Source organism: Bufo gargarizans, chromosome 3 (assembly GCF_014858855.1).
Source record: "Bufo gargarizans isolate SCDJY-AF-19 chromosome 3, ASM1485885v1, whole genome shotgun sequence".
NCBI classification, from domain to species: Eukaryota; Metazoa; Chordata; class Amphibia; order Anura; family Bufonidae; genus Bufo; species Bufo gargarizans.
In genome coordinates, this window is record NC_058082.1 from 90,846,471 (window position 1) to 90,867,527 (window position 21,057).

The 21,057-nt window shown below is 45.6% G+C and overlaps 1 protein-coding gene across 2 annotated transcripts in view; it reads left to right on the forward strand.

Moving 5' to 3' along the window:
- The window catches only part of RDX (radixin), a 108,167-nt gene that overhangs the window by 25,517 nt on the left and 61,593 nt on the right, over nt 1–21,057 (forward strand). For both annotated transcript variants that reach the window (XM_044285042.1, XM_044285043.1), the window contains exons 2-3: nt 3,264–3,318; nt 20,840–20,923. In XM_044285042.1, coding sequence (XP_044140977.1) covers nt 3,307–3,318; nt 20,840–20,923 — 96 coding nt within the window. In that variant the 5' untranslated portion in view covers nt 3,264–3,306. The remainder of the gene's footprint in view (nt 1–3,263; nt 3,319–20,839; nt 20,924–21,057) is intronic.

Genomic DNA, 21,057 nt, shown 5'->3' on the forward strand with positions numbered 1-21,057 from the left:
GCGATGAAGCGGGATGAGCAGGATGTATATCCTGTATGCAGAGCTCTATGAGCAGCTGCCAACCGCTCCCTCGGGGCTGATGTATCGTAAGTGTCCCTGGTGGCAAAGTTTTATATTCTGGCAATACCAGTGAAGGCTGTGGTTTTCATTTCAGATGGTCTTTTAGGTCGGTCCCGGTACACGTCATGGAGTGTGTATGAGCGAGTGCACAGATGTTAGACTAAAGAGTTTGGCTGTTTTATGAAGGACATTTTCCCGCTAGATTCATTTTATTGCAGCAGTCATGTGCAGTGTAACCCTTCGCTTAAGGGTGCCGGTACACGTGCTACTGGTTGTGGGTGGTGGACATGATTTATAGCTGATTGCCAGTCTGCATCTGGGCGTGTAGCCTGAAACAGTGGCAAGTCCAGGTGTAGCCTGCACTTACTGGTAAATCGCCGGTGCTGCGGATTTTGTTGCGTTTTTTTTTTTCTTTTTTTCCCCCTGCAACGGAATAGGATGGCACATCATGACTAAGGATCCGCACCTATAGTGATCCGAAACCGGTCGATTTCTTGCATTGCTGAATGTTGGTTTTTATCTGCACGGGATTTAATAAAGCCTCAAGTATTTTCAGTGAAGCTGGACTGTTTTTCTCTTCATTCTGGGACTTGTTGTGCGCCAAGGTTCAGGGCGAGGTCCGGGCTCCTGGCTTCCTGTGGATGAGCGCGACACTCTCCAGTGTTTTCTAAGGATGGGTATTTGTTTGTAAATTATGTTGGGAATTACTGCGCTGTAAATTATGTTGGGAATAACAAAACAGCGTCTGATATACCTTTCAAGGGTTAAAAAATAGCATCTAGAGCCTGCCAGCGAATGATCGCCACTGCCAGGCTGTAGATGCACTCGTTTACCTCCGAATCCTGTGAACGCGCGCTCCTGTGTGTGTGCGCGCGCGTTCACAGAAAATCTTGCCTCTCGCGAGATGACGCGCCGGTGCGGCCAAGAGGAATAACGGGGCCGCCGCCAGGACGCAATGATTGCATTTTACTCACTTTGGGGGTAAAAATCACTTATTAAATTGTTCTGTATTAAAAATATTGATCCGTTCTTTCACAAAGAGCTAACTGTTTTTCTAGCAGTGAGAATGGTACTTTCACTTTGAATCGGTCATCTAATAACTCGGTAAGGTTACTTTCACACTACCGTTTTTACTGGATCCGGCGGGGTTGAGTAAAAACTCTTCCATTACTGATAATACAACCATCTGCATCTGTTATGAACGGATCCGGTTGTATTATCTTTAAAATACCCAAGACGGATCTGTCATGAACTCCATTGAAGGACAATGGGGGACTGATCCGTTTTCTATTGTGGCAGAATGTCAGAGAAAACGGATCTGTCCCCATCGACTTGCATTGTGTCATGACGTTTTGCCCTGCATCCCAGGACAGAAAGCAAACCGCAGCATGCTGCTCTCTGGTATGAGAACGGAATGCGTTTTAAATGGGGACAAAACGGAAGCATTTTTTTCCTGTATTGAGACCCTATGACAGATCTCAATACTGGAAAATAGAAACGCTTGTGAAAGTAACCTTAATTACTAAATGGTCATAAACACTTATTTAAGCCACACTGAGTAAGGCCTCATGCACACGACTATTTTTTTTCACTGTCTGCGAAACGGGGTTCCGTGATCCGTGTCCGTTTTTTTTTCTTCCGTGTGTCTTTCTTGATTTTTGGAGTATCACCAGACCAGAAAAGTGAAGAATATCAGTTTGCCTGATTTTGCCTTGAAAATGATAGTAAAAAAATGGACACGGATCACGGACACGGATGCCAATCTTGTGTGCATCCGTGTTCTTTCACGGACCCATTGACTTGAATGGGTCCGTGAACCGTTGTCCGTCAAAAAAATAGGACAGGTGATATTTTTTTGACGGACAGGAAACACGGATCACGGACGTGGGTGACAAACGGTGCATTTTCAGAGTTTTCAACGGACCCATTGAAAGTCAATGGGTCCGCTGAAAATCACGGAAGACGGAACAACGGACAAGGATGCACACAACGGTCGTGTGCATGAGGCCTAAGACTGAGTTTTAATTGGTGTTTTATAAGGTCAGAGATCACAGATAATGAGCCCGTCAGCTCCGTGCCTGACAGAACAGAGACAAAATACAGATCATGCAAGTAGATAAATTCAAGACTGTGCAGGGAAAACGGCTCATCATTTTTAATTTAGACCAATTGAAAAAATGATTTTTGGCTCGAAATGAGTACAATATTATAAAAAAAAATTGCAACCGAAGATGCTTAATCTCTCATCTTCTCCATTCGGTCCAGACCACCATGATGACTTCTTTCAGCCACGTCCTATTCTCTGCAGAGTTTGCCACACAGACATCTTGGGTTCCTACTTTTCCATCATGCTCCCCACCTTCTAAACACCCCATCCTGCCACCTCCAATCCTATACTGTAAAAAAAAAAAAAAATGCCCCCCCTGAAAATGCTAGTTCCTCACAGATGGTGTCGCCTTGAATCATTATTGCCACACAATGCTACAATGCTGTCCAAAATAATTGTGTGCGGCAAGAAGTGCTGAAACAATGTTCCCCAAAAATAATTGTGCTGTGGTGATGCGTACCAGGGTGCCCACAGCAATAGTGCCCCCAAAAGTCCCATCAAGTAGTAAATATGCCCCCTTATAGTGTCCCCAGTAGTACTAATGCTCACCAAAGTGCCCCCTTAGTAGTAATGATATCCACCAATTCCCCCCGTAGCAATAAAGCCACCATGGTATGAAAACCCCTGGAGTAGTAATGCTGCCTGCCTATAGTTCGCCCAGTAGTTCCAATGCCGCCCCCCCCCCCCCCCCCCTCCCTAGGTATAATCGCAATAAGGGGTATTGCACCTAGAGGCACTTCTCTCTGTGCAACTGCCTTGCCCTCTGCACTTTGAGAGGACCAGGCAGTGTAGAGGGCGCAGCAGTTGTGGAGAGCCGAGCCTCTAGGTGTAATGGTAACTCCCCCGTTGCTCCTAGAGGCTCATTTGCATGTAATACAACACCATATTTCTCAGCAATTAACATGGGACGAACACAGATGTCTTCATCTGCCAAGCGCACATGTAACAGGTCAGCCAGTGTCATAGGTACAAAACTGCTGACAGATGCCCTTTTCATATTTGGTAGATTTTCAATTCATGGGACGGTCGCACGTATGACTTGAACACCTGCTGCTTGCTATTTGTGGTTTATTAATTCAAATATTCTTTTCCACAGGAAAGGACAATCATTTTGCAGTCTGTTAGAGCGCGCAGACAAGATGCCGAAGCCGGTGAGTCCATAACCTCTGTCTGTCCGTGATCTTACTGTGGAAATCCTGGCGGTGAAATAGCTTGTAGTGGTTTATAAATGCATATTAACGTTGCTCTTGCATACGGAGTTGTTACAATACAAGTCTTCACAAGAACACGGACCTCTGACTGTCACTCACTGGCTATAACTTCTATCGCTAGGCAACAGCCAAACATAGATGCCGTGTGACAACCCACGTACATACAAAATAAGGGAGATTGAATTCTTATGCGTCTGATGTCACCAATGGCTTTAGAAAGTTTGTAAAGTGGTTGTACACTTTGGCCAAGTTGTGTTTTTATTTTTATTTTTTTCTTTGTTGCAAGAGATTACCTTTAACCCCTTATCAATCAAATTTATTTTGCCCTTAAAGGGGTATTCCAAGACTTAGTTATTAATGACCTATATTGAGGATAGACCATCAGTATATGACCAGTGGGGGTGTAACATCCGACGTGACCAGTTGTTCTGCAGTAGCTCTGTAATTACACTGCTCCGTCCATTGTATGTTGACTGGAATGGGAGCAGCACTGTGGTTACCAGCTCTCTCCACTATGCAATCAGATATTGTTGGTCTGTCCTGAGAATTGACCGCCAGCAACTAAATGCTGGAATACACCTTCAAAGGGGCACATTTTTGTTGTGAAATACAAAAAAAAAGTGAAAAAAGAAAACAGAATTTATACTCTCCCTCGCCAGTTTACCTCCACGGTTTCGATGCTTACTGGGTTCGACAAATAAGTATATTTTTATGTGTTTAAAGGGAGTCTGTCAGCACGAATGATGCTGTTCTTGGTGCCCTGTAGTGGACATACATAGTATCCCAAACATACCTTTATGTCCGTTTGCTGATATTTTGAGCCCCCAAAAAACATCTTTTGACTCTTATGCAAGTTAGTTGAAAAGATCCCTAGGGGTTGTCCCCATTGCTAACTGTGCCCAGGTCCTTCCAACTGAATCGAGCCTCATTCCTCCCCTCAGTGGCTCATCTCTGCCTGTTTTGGTCCCAATGTGATGGGGACTGGCCCTTGGGCTCTTTATAACTAATTTGCATATGTATCAGATATTTATCGGGGCTCAGAATGTCAATAAACTAATATTGTGAGGTGAGATCTTGGCCTAAAAGTGGCGCTGACAACTCCCCAATCTCACACTACTATTTGGAGTGGAAAGGTTGTCGGTGACTATTTCTTACTTCATATATTGTAGCTCCTTAAAGGGGTTTGCCAAGATTTTGACACTGATGACCTTTCCTCTGGATAGGTCATCAGTATCTTATCGGTGGGGGTCCATCACCCGGGACCACTGCCAATCTGCTATTAGAAAAGGCATTGACTCTTTGCTTTTCCCAGGCTAGTGGCGTCACGTTCATTGGTCACGTGGCCTAGGAGCAGCTCTGCCCCATTCAAGTGAACGGGGCTGAGCTGTGATATCAAGCACAACAGCTATACAATGTGCAGCGCTGTGCTTGGTGAGCTCACAGGAGCGCCGGAGCCTTCTCCCAAACAGCTGATCGGCGGCGGTCCTGGTTGTCAGATCCCCACTGATCAGATACGGATAACCTATCCTGAGGACAGGTAATCATAAAAAAAATTTCTAAGTTTAGGGATAAGATGCTAGGACGAATCTCTACATATGTGCAAGCCATGCTCTTGTTCTGGACCACAGACAGAAAGCTCAGATCTGGATAGCGGCCTCTTCTCTACCCTTTATGCTGTGTTCACATGCAGCAGATTTGTGGCAGAAATGTCTGTGAATGTTCATTACAAACATCTGTATTAAGTTGTTTTGGCAACAAGAATGTGGTTTTCGGCAAGTCCCATGCAGATGATTTGGACAATGACACAAATCTGCCACGTCTGAATATACCCTTAAAACAGAGGGGCATGGACTGTCCCTCTGTGTAGGTGCTGGCTGCTAGTTATCTGTTTGGTGAGGAGGCTGACGAGCATAGCCTGGCACGGGTGATGAGACAATGACTCTGCATTCACTGTTGTCACCTCTATTTTTGTTCTGCTGGGATGGAAAAACACAAGTAATGCAGGCAGGAGCAGCCTGAGAACATGTAATTAGGGGCGTTTAGCTGAGCGAGGTTTTTATTTATTTTTCCTTCCAAAATTAACCATTTACCAGTGTCTGATAGTCAGAGGAGCAGCTTAAAGGGGTTTGAATACAGCAAATGGCATTTATCAGGTAGGGAAAGTGAATACAAGGCACTTACTAATGTATTGGTATTATCCATATTGCTTCCTTTGCTGGCTGGATTCATTTTTCCATCACATGATACACTGCTTGTTAGCATGGTTATGACCACCCTGTAATCCAGCAAAGTTGGTTGTGCTTGCATATTATAGGAAAAAGCGCCGACCTCACTGGTGGCCGGTACCATGGGAGTGCGCATAGGATGGCACTTTTTGCCTACAATGTGCCAGCATGGCCTCCGTTGCTGGACTTGAAGGGCGGTCGTAACCAGTACTTGTCTGTCTCCGGAATTCCCATAGAAATTAATGGAGCAGCCGCACTCATGCTTCGTTCATGTCAGGGCGCTGCAGGGGGTACAGGATCCCAGTTTGCATGAACGACGGGGGTCCCAGCCGTAAGACCCTCACCAATCTAATGTAACAGGAATACCCCTTTCAATGTGAAAGCACAGTGATGTTTAGCTGTTATTCATACTCTGCCACATGCTACAATAGGAGTAGGAGTTTTGTATGGATATGGTGCAGAGTACGATTGTATGGAAACTCCATCAAGTGCACATATGCTTAGCAGGTAGAACAGTCGGTGTAATCTGCCGGGGGGGAATGCTGTGGATGATGCTTGTAAACTGAGTGAAGATGAGGATGAGTCTCTTCTCTTGCCTCTGTCATGCATAGCCTGAATCTGTATGTACTTGGGTATTTTATTTTTTATGTATGGTCGTGGACGTGCCGGGATTGGTGCCTGCATTCCCGGCATTCTGCAGACCGTGTGTCCGGCAGGGACTTGCAGCAGTAAACACAAGACTCCACCATGAGCTCATCACTTTCGCAAGTGCAATATCTATTCAGTGCACAGACATACAACTCTGTAAAATATGTAACCTAATGGCCGGGCACTTGTGGACCTGGTGACGTCATACATAGGGATAGGGTTATTAGAATTGTTCTCTTAAAGGGGCTGTGTGAGATTCTAAAAACATGGCTGCTTTCTTTCAAAAACAGCACATTATTATACACGTGTCTGGGATTGCACCTCACCTATGGTTCAGTGGTGCTGTTTCTGGAAGAAGCAAACCCCCTTTGAAGTGATAATTCCTACTACTAGCACTTATCCCCCATTCACAGGATAAAGGATAAGGGTCTGATTGTTGGGGTGCAAGCGCTAGGGTCCCTGCTAGTCCTGACGGCCCATGTTCCCCAGTTTGAATGGAGCGGTAGACACGGAGCGTCTTCTGCTCCATTTAGCTCTATGGGGCTATTGGAGATAATCCAGTAGAAGTGTTATCTCCAGCAACCCTATAGAGGTGACTGGAGCAACAAGCGCGCATATATGACCACTCATCCATTTAAATGAGGGAACACGGGCCTCACTTTCTAGTAATTGGCTAGGGCCCCATTGGTTGGACCCCCATGATCAGTAGATGGGGATGGGACAGGCCCTTTTAGTGTGGTGTTATTATTTTTTATTTTTACGCAGTTTCTTTTATTCTTTTTTATATCGGATTTCGAGCAGGCAGCTTGCTGATTCTTCTCCCCCTTTCTTGACCACTGTCTTTCTCCATAGGAAGGTGCCTGAGAAAAAAAGGTTTTAGTTTGCTAGGTTCCTTCAAAAGGTGTGCTGTTTCTATCTGCCCGTGTATCGACTTCTGTTTGTGTCCCGGATTTGACCCTTCACTGCCCACCCTGAGCTCGGCTGTTTTTGGGATCACACAAACTGTGCCTTACCTTGGCCTGTCCCTGACTATGAACGAAGTCCAGATCCCTGTATAGGGGTTAAAGGGTGAAGACCAAGGGGGGGTTACTTAGATAATGCCCTTAGGAGTAGCCCAAAGTCAAATCTGTTCAGTGACACAGCGGATGCAAATCATCTACGTAACAGTCAATAGTCAGAATACTCCTTTAATCATAGTACTAGAAAGATATCCATGAATGCAGTGTAATAACAGGGTCTGTTCATAAATCGTGGTCAGATCGGCAATTTTCACAATATGTGAATAGACTCTTGGGATACAAATTCCCCACTCACATGAGTATTCCATGGACTGTGCTTCATGCAGACTCTTGTGGATAAGTACTTATTACTGCAGATTGTAAATGCTGTGTTTAGAGCATTTATACAAGCAGCAGTGTCATCCCTATTACAAGAATCGACAGTATCTGCTGCTATGGTGGCTGCTAGAGATGAGCGAATTTCCGCTTATGAAATTCATTCACACTTCATTTGTTGGTAAAAGGTGAATTGCGTTATGGATTCAATTACCACGGACCATAACGCAATTCTATGACTCCCCTGCATAACGGAAACGGGGCGGATCCGTTTTGCAGCCCATAAACTTCTATTACGACGAAATGAATAACGGAATGCCTCTAAAGGTATTCTGTCATAGAATTGAGTTATGGTCCGTGGTGACAGAATCCATAAATGCAATTCACCTTTTACCAACAAACGAAGTGTGAACAAAATTCAAAACGTGAAATTCGCTCATCTCTAGTGGCCACAGTACAAATTGTGCACTGATCCAGTGCCATCCTGCGGTTTATAGTTAACTTAATACCAAGGAATGTCCATTATTGACTCAGTTTAGTGCCTGAGCCACATGTCTGCTCACCCCCTGCAGATTATTCCTTATTCAGATGGAAAAAGGAATGAGGCTCCAGCATCGCTGAACATTTCGCAACAAGAGGCTTAACTTTCTATAAAATGATTGTTGTACTTTGCATGTTAATAATACAAGTGAATATACAATACTGTGTAATATACCTGTATTAAAAAACAAATGCGCCGCTTCCTCCTCTCTGATCATTCACTGATCGATGAGAGGTTATCAGCTGAGTTAACAAACTGACGGTAGAAGTCCATAGGGATGTGAGCTGCTGGAGGAAGACAGAGGCCCTGCTAGCTTTAGTAAGTTGTCTCTCACCCCAGAGCTGGATTCACAGCTACACTGCTCAGTACAGATAGATATCCTCTGTGCTGCTTCAGAGGGTTTCTACAAAGGGGTAGGGGAGCAGGATCTCTTATTTTTTATTTTCTGCGTTTTGTCCTCATAGCAGCTGATCTCCACCCACTGGCTCAGGAAAAACTGAGCATTAGGTCTCATGCCCACGAACATAAGGGCTCTGTGCCCATATTGCGGACTGCAAATGGCTGGTCCGCAATATACTGGCACGTGGTGTCGATGTGGACCCATTGACTTGAATGGGTCCGTGACGGCCGAAGATAGGACATGTTCTCTTTTGCGCAGCGGAGGCACGGATCGAAGGCCCATGGAAACAGTACGAAGCACATCCGTGGGTTTTCGGGTCCATGTCTTGTGGATCGCAGAACTATTAAAGTCAATGGGTTCGCATCCGCAAACAGTGCACACGGCCAGTGCCCGTGCACTGTGGACCACTGTTTGTTCTCCCACTTTTGTGGGCATGAGCCCTTAGAAGATATAGAACCTGCATAGGGGAAAACTAATGATAACTACAGGATACAAGTCCTATAATGGCCGTATACTGTGATTCTTCATGTACGCACATCCCCTGAATTGAAAGGTACACTTTAGAAATGTGTTTAATATTACATTGAGATTCTTATTTCCTTTAGGCCTCTTTCACACTTGCGTTGTCCGGATCCGGCGTGTACTCCACTTGCCGGAATTACACGCCGGATCCGGAAAAACGCAAGTGTACTGAAAGCATTTGAAGACGGATCCGTCTTCAAAATGCTTTCAGTGTTACTATGGCACCCAGGACGCTATTAAAGTCCTGGTTGCCATAGTGGGAGCGGGGGAGCGGTATACTTACAGTCCGCGCGGCTCCCGGGGCGCTCCAGAATGACGTCAGAGCGCCCCATGCGCATGGATCATGTGATCCATGCGATCACGTCATCCATGCGCTTGGGGCGCCCTGACGTCACTCTGGAGCGCCCCGGGAGCCGCACGGACGGTAAGTATGCTGCTCCCCGCTACACTTTACCATGGCTGCCAGGACTTTAGCGTCCCGGCAGCCATGGTAACCATTGAGAAAAAGCTAAACGTCGCATCCGGCAATGCGCCGAAACGACGTTTAGCTTAAGGCCGGATCCAGATCAATGCCTTTCAATGGGCATTCATTCCGGATCCGGCCTTGCGGCAAGTGTTCCGGATTTTTGGCCGGAGCAAAAAGCGCAGCATGCTGCTCTATTTGCTGCGGCCAAAAAACGTTCCGTTCCGGAACGGAAGACATCCTGATGCATCCTGAAGGACGGACTGTCCATTCAGAATGCATTAGGATAATCCTGATCAGTATTCTTCCGGCATAGAGCCCCGACGACGGAACTCCATGCCTGAAGACAATAACGCAGGTGTGAAAGTGCCCTTAAAATATCACTTTGTCAACTCACAGGTCATAAACTCCTTAGGCTAGTTCCACACTGCCATTTTGAGATCAGTCAGGGATCATCCTGCTGGATCTCTCTGCATTATCGGAAAGCTACCGTGTCTCCATCCGGCCCCATTCACTATTCAGGGCAGCGGCGGGGATCTGTCCGCAACCCGGCAAACGTGCTGAAAATCAGCCGGCCGATTTTCGCCATGTTTGCCGGGTTGTGGACGGATCTCTGCCAGTCCTCATGATGGCGAATCGGGTTGGCAGGTGTCGGGTAGCAGCCGGTAATGCCGGATCCAGACATCTCGGGCAGGCTACTGAAGTCTTAACGCTAGACTTGCATGTCTACATACAAAGGTAGAGGCAAGGCTGTATTGACAGTGTTCCACAGTGCTGGATCCATTAGATGCCACACCACCTGCAGCTGTTAATTTGTACCCCCATAGTATTCATTGTTTTGATGCACAAAATAGTGCTACATGCTGTGCTGATCTACCAGTCCAACCAATGGGACCCCCGACTGAAGACTGACAGTGCAAGCAGAGCCCAATTCTGCAAAACATTGTGTCGCTGACCATACACCAAATCTGTCCCCCGACCTCCCCACTAAAAATGCACAGAACATCCCCTTCATGTTCAGCGGGGAAATCTAAAGGAAGTGTACAGCACCTATGCATAAAGAATACATTTTTTATTTATTTTTTTCCTCTTGGGAACACCACAACCGCATTTTTGCAAGGCAACCACAGAGTATGCATTCTTTAATAGGGTTGATCCTGCTGACGGGTGCTCAATAAGATCAATAGTGGTGGCTGCAGATACAGCAGCATGTTATAAATTTGTATCCTGATGCCTGTGCAGGGGATTTGTAACTCTTAACTGGCACGTAAGGGTGGAAGAACCTCCAGGAAAACTGCCCAAAATAAAATTCATTCCAGATGACAGCTCATGTGGAGTGTAACATGTTGTCCATTATGTGAAGGCACAGGGAGGTGCGTACTCGTGTTGATTTCAATGGAGCGAGAGCAACAAACTCGGCCCTTTCTCAAGATAAACTGCAACTAGAGCCCCGTCATCTCCTGATTAGTGCAAGATCTCAACTCTTCTGCTGCGTTTTCCATATGCTCCTTTATAGGATTTAATAGAAGCTATAAAAAAGATATTAAAAAATGCTTGTAAAGATTGAAAATCTTGCCTTTTTCATTTGTACAATCATTTTAAAAAGCTAAACAATTGTGAAGGAAGAGTTAAATTCACATACAAAGCTGTGAGATAATGTAGTGCAGACGGGGGCAGTACTCTATAGTCAGCCATGATGATACAGCTTTAGGGTGCATTCACACGACCATAATTCTGGGTCTGCATCTGTTTTGCAATTTTGCAGAACGGGTGTAGACCTATTAATTTCAATGGGGCCGCAAAAGATGGGGACAGCACACTGTTTTGTCCACATCCTTAGTTCTGCTGCCCTGCAAAAAAGATGGAGCTTGTCCGCAATCGTGGACAATAGGTGTTTTCTATATAGCGCCGGCCATGTGTGGTCGCAAAATGCAGAACCCTCACGGCCGGTGAGTGTTTTACGCCCTGAAAACGATGAATAAAGTCAATACAACTTCAAACGGGCTGATGCATATGAAACACCAAAGATGTGCACAGATTGACTGACTGAAAAAAACTGCCAGTCAAAAGGACCCACAGCAAGTGTTAAATCCAAACAAAGTTCGGTAAATGTGGTGTGGTAATGATAACCCACACGCCGAGGCGTCCCACGGCTGTGCGAGACCAACACCGTTTGTTACCTGTCACGAGGTCTTCAGATGGAAATACCGTCCTCACAGTAAGAAAGTAATGCGTCCTGCTGTTATGGGCCCAAACGAAAGCCACACCAAACGAAGGTAGGGAATGCTGTTGTCTTACGTGATGTGTCTGCAGGAAGTGCTGGCTGGCCACGTGATCATGATGATCCTGATATCCTCAATCGAATATGGAGGAAGTAAATCCAATGAAATAACCATCCAATGGTAGTCAGGTCCATAAATATTGGGACATCAACACATTTTTGGCTCTATACACCATCACAATGGATTTGAAATGAAACTAACAAGATGTGCTTTACCTGCAGACTGTCAGCTTTAATTTGAGGGTATTTACATCTAAATCAGGTGAACGGTGTAGGAATTACAACAGTTTGCATATGTGCCTCCCACTTAAGGGACCAAAAGTAATGGGACAGAATAATCATAAATCAAACTTTACTTTTTAATACCTGGTTGCAAATCCTTTGCAGTCAATTACAGCCTGAAGTCTGGAACGCATAGACATCACCAGACGCTGGGTTTCATCCCTGGTGATGCTCTGCCAGGCCTCTACTGCAACTGTCTTCAGTTCCTGCTTGTTCTTGGGGCATTTTCCCTTCAGTTTTGTCTTCAGCAAGTGAAATGCAGCTCAATCAGATTCAGGTCCGGTGATGGACTTGGCCATTGCATAACATTCCACTTCTTTCCCTTAAAAAAACTCTTTGGTTGCATTTGCAGTATGCTTTGGGTCATTGTCCATCTGCACTGTGAAGCGCCGTCCAATGAGTTCTGAAGCATTTGGCTGAATATGAGCAGCTAATATTGCCCGAAACTAGGGCTGCAACGATTAATCAATGTAATCGATTATATTCGATAACGGGATTCGTTGTCGACGAATCCAGTTATCGAATAATCGCCGATTCGTTGCTATGCGGGCGGGCGGGCGGGCGGGCGGTCGCTGCATCTTTATTTTACCTTTTTACAATGACGCTCCTTTAACAGCCAGGCAGAGCGGACGGCGGCGTAACGTCACTCACTCACGTGACACGCCTGCTCCGCCTCCTTCATTCATGAGGTGGGCGGAGCAGGTGCGTCACGTGAGTGAGTGACGTTGCGCCGCCGTCCTTTGCCTGGCTGTTACAGGAGCGTCATTGTAAAAAGGTAAAATAAAGATGCAGTGATTAGTCCGACTTATAAGCATCGGGGCCGGGGCTGTTATGGGGAGGGGGGAGGATCTGTCTATGGCACTGCTATGGGGAGGGGGGTCTGTGTATATCACTGCTATGGGGAGGGGGGAGGATCTGTCTATGGCACTGCTATGGGGAGGGGGGTCTGTGTATGGCACTGCTATGGGGAGGAGGGGGGGTCTGTGTATGACACTGCTATGGGAAGGGGGGTCTGTGTATAGCACTGCTATGGGGAGGGGGATCTGTGAACTGTTATGGGGAAAGGGATCTGTGCACTGTTATGGGGAAAGGGATCTGTGCACTGTTATGGGGAAAGGGATCTGTGCACTGTTATGGGGAAAGGGATCTGTGCACTGTTATGGGGAAAGGGATCTGTGCACTGTTATGGGGAAAGGGATCTGTGCACTGTTATGCCCATAACAGTGCACATATCCCCCTCTCCATAACAGCGCCACCCACAGATCCCCCTCTCCATAACAGCGCCGCCCACAGATCCCCCTCTCCATAACTGCGCCGCCCACAGATCCCCCTCTCCATAACTGCGCCGCCCACAGATCCCCCTCTCCATAACTGCGCCGCCCACAGATCCCCCTCTCCATAACTGCGCCGCCCACAGATCCCCCTCTCCATAACTGCGCCGCCCACAGATCCCCCTCTCCATAACTGCGCCGCCCACAGATCCCCCTCTCCATAACTGCGCCGCCCACAGATCCCCCTCTCCATAACTGCGCCGCCCACAGATCCCCCTCTCCATAACTGCGCCGCCCACAGATCCCCCTCTCCATAACTGCGCCGCCCACAGATCCCCCTCTCCATAACTGCGCCGCCCACAGATCCCCCTCTCCATAACTGCGCCGCCCACAGATCCCCCGTAATAGTGTCGTCCACAATTTGTTTTAATATGGCCTTTGAACATAATTTTTCAAGTAAGATCATATAAACCTCTGTTTTGTAATTTTGTCGTTTTTCCCGATTAATCGATTAATCGAAGAAATTAATCGGCAACTAATCGATTATTCAAATAATCGTTAGCTGCAGCCCTACCCGAAACACTTCAGAATTCATCCTGCTGCTTTTGTCAGCAGTCACATCATCAATAAATACAAGAGAACCAGTTCCATTGACAGCCATACATGCCCGCGCCATGACACTACCACCACCATGCTTCACTGATGAGGTGGTATGCTTAGGATCATGAGCAGTTCCTTTCCTTCTCCATACTCTTCTCTTCCCATCACTCTGGTACAAGTTGATCTTGGTCTCATCTGTCCATAGGATGTTGTTCCAGAACTGTGAAGGCTTTTTTAGATGTCGTTTGGGAAACTCTAATCTGGCCTTCCTGTTTTTGAGGCTCACCAATGGTTTACATCTTGTGGTGAACCCTCTGTATTCACTCTGGTGAAGTCTTCTCTTGATTGTTGACTTTGACACACATACACCAACCTCCTGGAGAGTGTTCTTGATCTGGCCAACTGTTGTGAAGGGTGTTTTCTTCACCGGGGAAAGAATTCTTCGGTCATCCACCACAGTTGTTTTCCGTGGTCTTCCGGGTCTTTTGGTGTTGCTGAGCTCACCGGTGCGTTCCTTCTTTTTAAGAATGTTCCAAACAGTTATTTTGGCCCGGCCTAATGATTTTGCTATCTCTCTGATGGGTTTGTTGTGTTTTTTCAGCCTAATGATGGCTTGCTTCACTGATAGTGACAGCTCTTTGGATCTCATCTTGAGAGTTGACAGCAACAGATTCCAAATGCAAATAACAGACTTGAAATGAACTCTGGACCTTGTATCTGCTCATTGTAATTGGGATAATGAGGGAATAACACACACCTGGCCATGGAACAGCAGAGAAGCCAATTGTCCCATTACTTTTGGTCCCTCAACAAGTGGGAGGCACATATGCAAACTGTTGTAATTCCTGCACCATTCACCTGATTTGGGTGTAAATACCCTAAAATTAAAGCTGACAGTCTGCAGTTACAGCACATCTTGTTTCATTTCAAATCCATTGTGATGGTGTATAAAGCCAAAAATGTTAGAATTGTCTGTCCCAATATTTATGGACCTGACTGTATATAAAAATAGCACAAAGTTCTGATTCATCCAGGGAATCTCAAACTGACATGTCAGGATGGGTCTTAGTTTTGGCAGCAGATTTCCATCTGAAGACCTTGGGACAGGTAAAAAGTGGTGTTGGTCTCGCACAGCCGTGGGACGCCTCGGCTTGTGGGTTATCCTTACCGCACCACATTTACCAAACTTTGTTTGGATTTAACACTTGCTGTGGGTCCTTTTGACTGGCAGGTTTTTTCAGTCAATCTGTGCACATCCGTGGTGTTTCATATGCATCAATCAGTTGTATTGACTTTATTCAGCGTTTTCAGGATGTTTTATTCTCTTAGGAAATACACTCTCAGGCACAAGCACTTTATATAGAGTATATTTCCAACCAAGCACTTTATATATAGATAACTAGCTAATGGCTGAGGGTCCCAATGCTGGAACCCATACCGATGCTGGTTCCCGTTCCCCCGTTCTGGTGGAGTGGCAGGTCATGCATGCACACTGCTGCTCCATTTATTCTCTGTCAGCGCTGGAGATGGAATACAGTGCTCAGCTATTTCCGGTTCTCCCATAGAGAATGAATGGAGCAGCAGTGTGCAAGCTCGACCTGTCACTCAATCACAACAGGGGAATGGGACCCCTATTCTCAGGATCAGTGGGGGTCCAAATGCTGGGGCTCCCAGCAATCAGCTAGTTATCCGCTATCCTGTGCATAGTGAATAATATGAACTTCGCACATCAATTGGTAATACCCATCTGGACCTTCATTGCAGACTGCTGTCAATTCATTCATAACTTCTAGCAGGAATAATAAAGGAATGGCACAACCTAGTCATAAGAATAGATGTTCAAGGATGGTCATTACTTGGGGATGCAAGTAGTTACTAAAACGGACATGTCAGGAGAGGGGACCTGTCTTCTGTAAGTGGACAGTGAAGTCATTCCTCTGGCCGGAAGCCCACATCCATTATTTATGGCACAATCCTGCCAGCTACTGCAGGCAATTAGTTCACTACATTTGGTTACCTGAAACACTCTGGGTAAGGGCTCATGCCCACTACCGTATGCCCTCTGAGACATACGGTCCGTGAGCGGGCCATATGTCCCAGAGCGGCATACATTGTGCGCACTGGAGCGCACAGCATCATAGGTTACTATGATACTCGCATTGGGCCGCCTGCGGGGCTATTTTTCCGCACTCCTGATATCATATGAGTAACCTATGATGCGGTGCGCTCCCGTGCGCACGATGTATGCCGCTTCGGGACATATGGCCCGCTCACGGACCGTATGTCTCGGAGGGCATACGGTCGTGTGCATGAGCCTTAATGCTGTATCTGGGTTTCTGGGTAATGCTGTATGTTAAAGGGATTTTCTGGGAAGAAATAAAATACATGACAAAATTACATGGTCTTAAGAGGCGAGAAATGCTCAACCCCATATGGAGTTGTGCATCTATACCTGGGGGAGCAAATCCTGCACAAGTCCCACAAGAACATCCTACACCAGATAGAAAAATGTGTGGATGTAATTGACTATATGAAATAAACCTTTACAAGAATAGGTGGTGCACTGCTGTGATGGATGCAATCAACCAAATCTGACTAAACCCTCACAGACTTTAGCCAGTATATCCTTATATTAAGGACATCACAGACGTATACCTTGGGGCAGGTCTAGCGAGCCACTTTATTGGCAAAAAAAAAGAGCAAATTATGACTCTTATCTTCTGATACCATATGAGCTCGAGTCCTCCAGAGAGGGAGCTGCTTGTATAGAGTATCTCTCCCTGTTTGTAGAGCGGGGTCTCAAGTCCTGGACTTCCCTATCGGGGCATATACCCAGGTCTTGGTAATGTGACGGACAGGCAGCAGTGAATGGGAGGGAGCTTTGAGCAGGTCCATGTTTATCCATTGGTTGAAAAGTAACGTCCTTCCTGGACTTGCTGCCTATAAATAATCATTCTCACTAAACAAATGACTAACACCTTGTAAAATCACCAAGTGGATAAGCCTGCGGTGCCGAGGCTATTTCTGTCACTCGCTCAAATCCCTTTGCTTTGTGTCAGTAGCACGGTTCCTGTCAGCGCTGAGAACGTTCTGGACCAAAAAAAATGAAAATTTTTTTTTTAAGGCTCCTTTAACCCCTTTTTGACGCAGCAGTTTTCCATTTTGCATTTTAATTTTTTACTTCCAGGCTTACCAGTAACTTTTTTTTGTTCCCCCATTTCCATAGTCTCATGAGGATTTTTTTTTTTTTTTTTTGTAGGACAATGAGATGGAATTGGGGGGAAAAAAAAGCATTCCTTAGGGTACTTTCACACCTACCTAGGGTCTCAATACCGGAAAAATAAAAAGTATAAAAATAATCAGTTTTTAGGCTACATGCATACGACCATATGTGTTTTGCGGTCCACAAATTCACAAATTGCGGATCTGCAAAAAATAAAATAAATTTTAAAAAAAAGAGCCGTATGCCATCCTTTTTTTTTATTTTTTTTTTTGCTGCAGATCCATTGTAACAATGCCTGAAACGGACAAGAATAGGACTATATATATTTTTATTTTTTGCAGGGCTACGCAACGTACATATGGATGCGGATAGCACACGGTGTGCTGTCCGCACTTTTTGCGGACCCATTGAAATGAATGGGTCTGCACCCTATCCGCAAAAAAAACCCCGTAATGTACACAGAAATAAACAACGTTCGTGTGAGCTTTATCCTTATGCATTCTGAACGGAGAGCAATCCGTTCAGTATGCATCAGGATGTCTTCAGTTCAGTCACTGTACGGTTTTTGGATGGAGAAAATACAGCATTTTCTCTGTCCAAAATTCCGGAACATTTGCCGGCATGATTTTCTATTGAAATGCATTAATGCCGGAGCCGTCCTTAAGTGTTCTGGAAAATCGGATCCGGTTTTGCGGTCTGCGCAGGCCTTTAAGAAATGTGAAAAAGATAACTACTGGATCCTTTTTTCTGGATGATAACTGGAGAGACGGATCCGGTATTGCATTGCATTTGTGAGATGGATCTGCATCCGTCTACAAATGGTATCCGTTTGCATACAGATTGCCGGCGACGGAACTGCCTGCTGGAATCCAACAACGCAAGTGTGAAAGTACCCTTACCCTAAGTTCACACCTGAGCGTTTTACAGCATGTTCAAACGCGCTGTAAAACGCTCAACACATGAAAACCAATGCTTCCCTATGGGAATGGTTCTCACCTGGGCGTTTTACAGCGCGTACGATCGCGCTGTAAAACGCCCGATGCATAATCAAGTACTTGAGCTTCTTTGGGGCGTTTTGACGCGCGTTTGTGGCCATAGGACACTGCAGTCAATCACACAAACGCGCATAAAAACACGCGTTTACTATTACAAAAAACGCGCGACAAAAACGCGCGTAAAACGCTCAGGTGTGAAAGCAGTGTAATACAGTAAAACCAACCTTTTAGGCTACTTTCACACTAGCGTTCGGGGCTCCGCTTGTGAGTTCCGTTTGAAGGCTCTCACAAGCGGCCCGAACGCTTCCATCCAGCCCCAATGCATTCTGAGTGGAAGCGGACCCGCTTCCACTCAGAATGGCACAGTCTGGCACAGTTTGTCCTCCGCTCAGCAGGCGGACACCCGAACGCTGCTTGCAGCGTTCGGGTGTCCGCCTGGCTGTGCGGAGGCCAACGGATCCGTCCAGACTTACAATGTAAGTCAATGGGGACGGATCCGTTTGAAGTTGACACAATATGGTGCAATTTCAAATGGATCCGTCCCCCATTGACTTTCAATGTAGAGTCTGGACGGATCCGTCTGAGCAACTTTCACACTTAGAATTTTTTCTAAAATATAATGCAGACTGATCCGTTCTGAACGGATCCTATCGTCTGCATTATATGAGCGGATCCGTCTGTGCAGACACCAGACGGATCCGCTCTGAACGCAAGTGTGAAAGTAGCCTTATTTAGTTTTTCTTTAGTTACAGTACTTAAAATAAACATCGTCATGTTGTGACTTTTTTTAATATTTGCATTTTATGATGCTGTGAGAGTCCTCATCTTTTGCTGGGTGATTTTGTAGTTTTTATTGATGCCATTTTGGGGGAGGGGGGTGACTTTTTGATCACTTTTAACTCCATTTTTTTGGTGGGGAGGTGAAGCAACAAAATTAATCAGCAGTTTTTAAATTTTTAATTTTTTCTCTTCACCTTGCCGGATAGCTATTTATATATTTTAATAGTTTAGGTATTTGGGGATTTGGCAATACCTATGTTTATTTTTTTTTTTTTTAATGAGGAAATGAGCGATTTTAATATGCGATTTATTTTTATTTTTGAACCTCTTCCCCCCCCCCCCCCTCCTTTTTCTGATATTTATTTTAAAGCCTGTTAGCAATCATGCTAAAGGGGGTACGGGGTCCCCGTTCTCATGATCAGTGGAGGTCCCGGCATTAGGACCCCCACCAATCTAATAGTTATCCCCTATCCTGTGAAGGATAAGAGTAAGATACAGCTACAGACCACAAAAAAAACTTGGTGCATCTTTTGTTAGTCTGTGTGCCAGAAAAGCAAATTTAGCATTTGTGCCATAATTTGTACACTGCCATAAATTATAGTAAATTTGATGGGCCACTAAAGGCCCCACTCATCCGTGTGTGTTTTGCGGATCCGCATTTTGCGGACCGCACATTGCCAGCAATAAGAGAATATGCCTATTCTTGTCCGCTATTGCAGACAAGAATAGAACATGTTCTATTTTTTTTCAGGATCGAAATTGCAGAGCTGGAAGTGCGCGTCCCAGTTCCGGATCAGGGCCGCACATCGTGCGGCCCCATAGAAATGTATGGGTCCGCCATTCCGTTCTGCAAAATGCGGAATGGAATTGCGGATGTGTGAATGAAGCCTAAAACTGTAACAAGCCATACATTTTTGTACAAAACCAGATTGTGCCAAAACATGTGACTCTTCTACACCAGAAAAGTGGTCAAGTAATAAATTGCCTCTTATATCTCTTCTGCATAAAACTGATTGGGGGGAAAAGAAAAAAAGCTTTTTTTTTTTTTTTTTTGGAGGTGTGGTTCTAAACTTTTGATCAGCTGAAACATCCTGTTTCAGTTTATTCGTTTTCATTAAATTGAATGCTCAAAAAATGTTTTGTCTCACTCCCATTTATTCTTGTTGCATGTTGAAGCTCTACTTGTTAGGATCCAGCCATGCTAAATATGATTTTTTCCATTTCTCAAGTGGTCTTAAACTTTTGATCAGGACTGTACTATGTCTGATTTTCGTCTTTTACATTAGTCATGATGCAACTCCCTTTAACAGAAACTGGATGACCACCCCTGTAGGGGCTCTTACGGTGGTCATATTGGTTGTCATTTAGCTTTCCCAGGAAGAGTTTTTCATAAGCACTAGGTATGTAGCAGGTAAACAGTATGTTAGTGCCGCAGTCTCCTTTATTAGCTTTAGGTCTGGTGCGGGGATGAACTAAACTTTTGGGATTTGTGAAGTCCGTCTACCTATACCCGTGTTCTGTGCACTCCTCCTGTAGTCAGGCAGATATTTGCAGCTTGTAGCTGTTCCTGAGTGGCATATGGACCTCAAAGCTACACCCATTCTGGTTTCACCCGGTGCTGCTGCTGAACAGCCCCACAGCACTGAGCACATGCTGTGAGCGTGTGGTTCTCGGTGACAGATCCCAATTTCATGTGACAACTGATTATGCCGCATCAATCACATCCTGTCATTTCCCTTGTCTGCAAGCGGCAGAGTCCTGGTGTGGACACGACATGAGCTTGTTCATGGGGAACCTGAAGGCATCAGTGTCTGGTCCCTTTCTCTGCCTCTGGCTGATACATTTCTCTCATTATTCGCGGCTGACCTGTATCATCTCTTTTCTTTCTATTTAAAGATCAATGTACGGGTCACCACCATGGACGCAGAGTTGGAGTTTGCCATCCAGCCGAATACAACTGGGAAACAGCTCTTCGACCAGGTAAGCTGGATGCACACGCCGCCATTCAGTGACTCTTTAACCTGAGCTGGGTTTGAGAGCCATGCTGCCTCCAGGCAGACAGACGTCTCAGTAATTATGAGGATGTCGGTCTGAGAGATTTTAATTTTACAAGG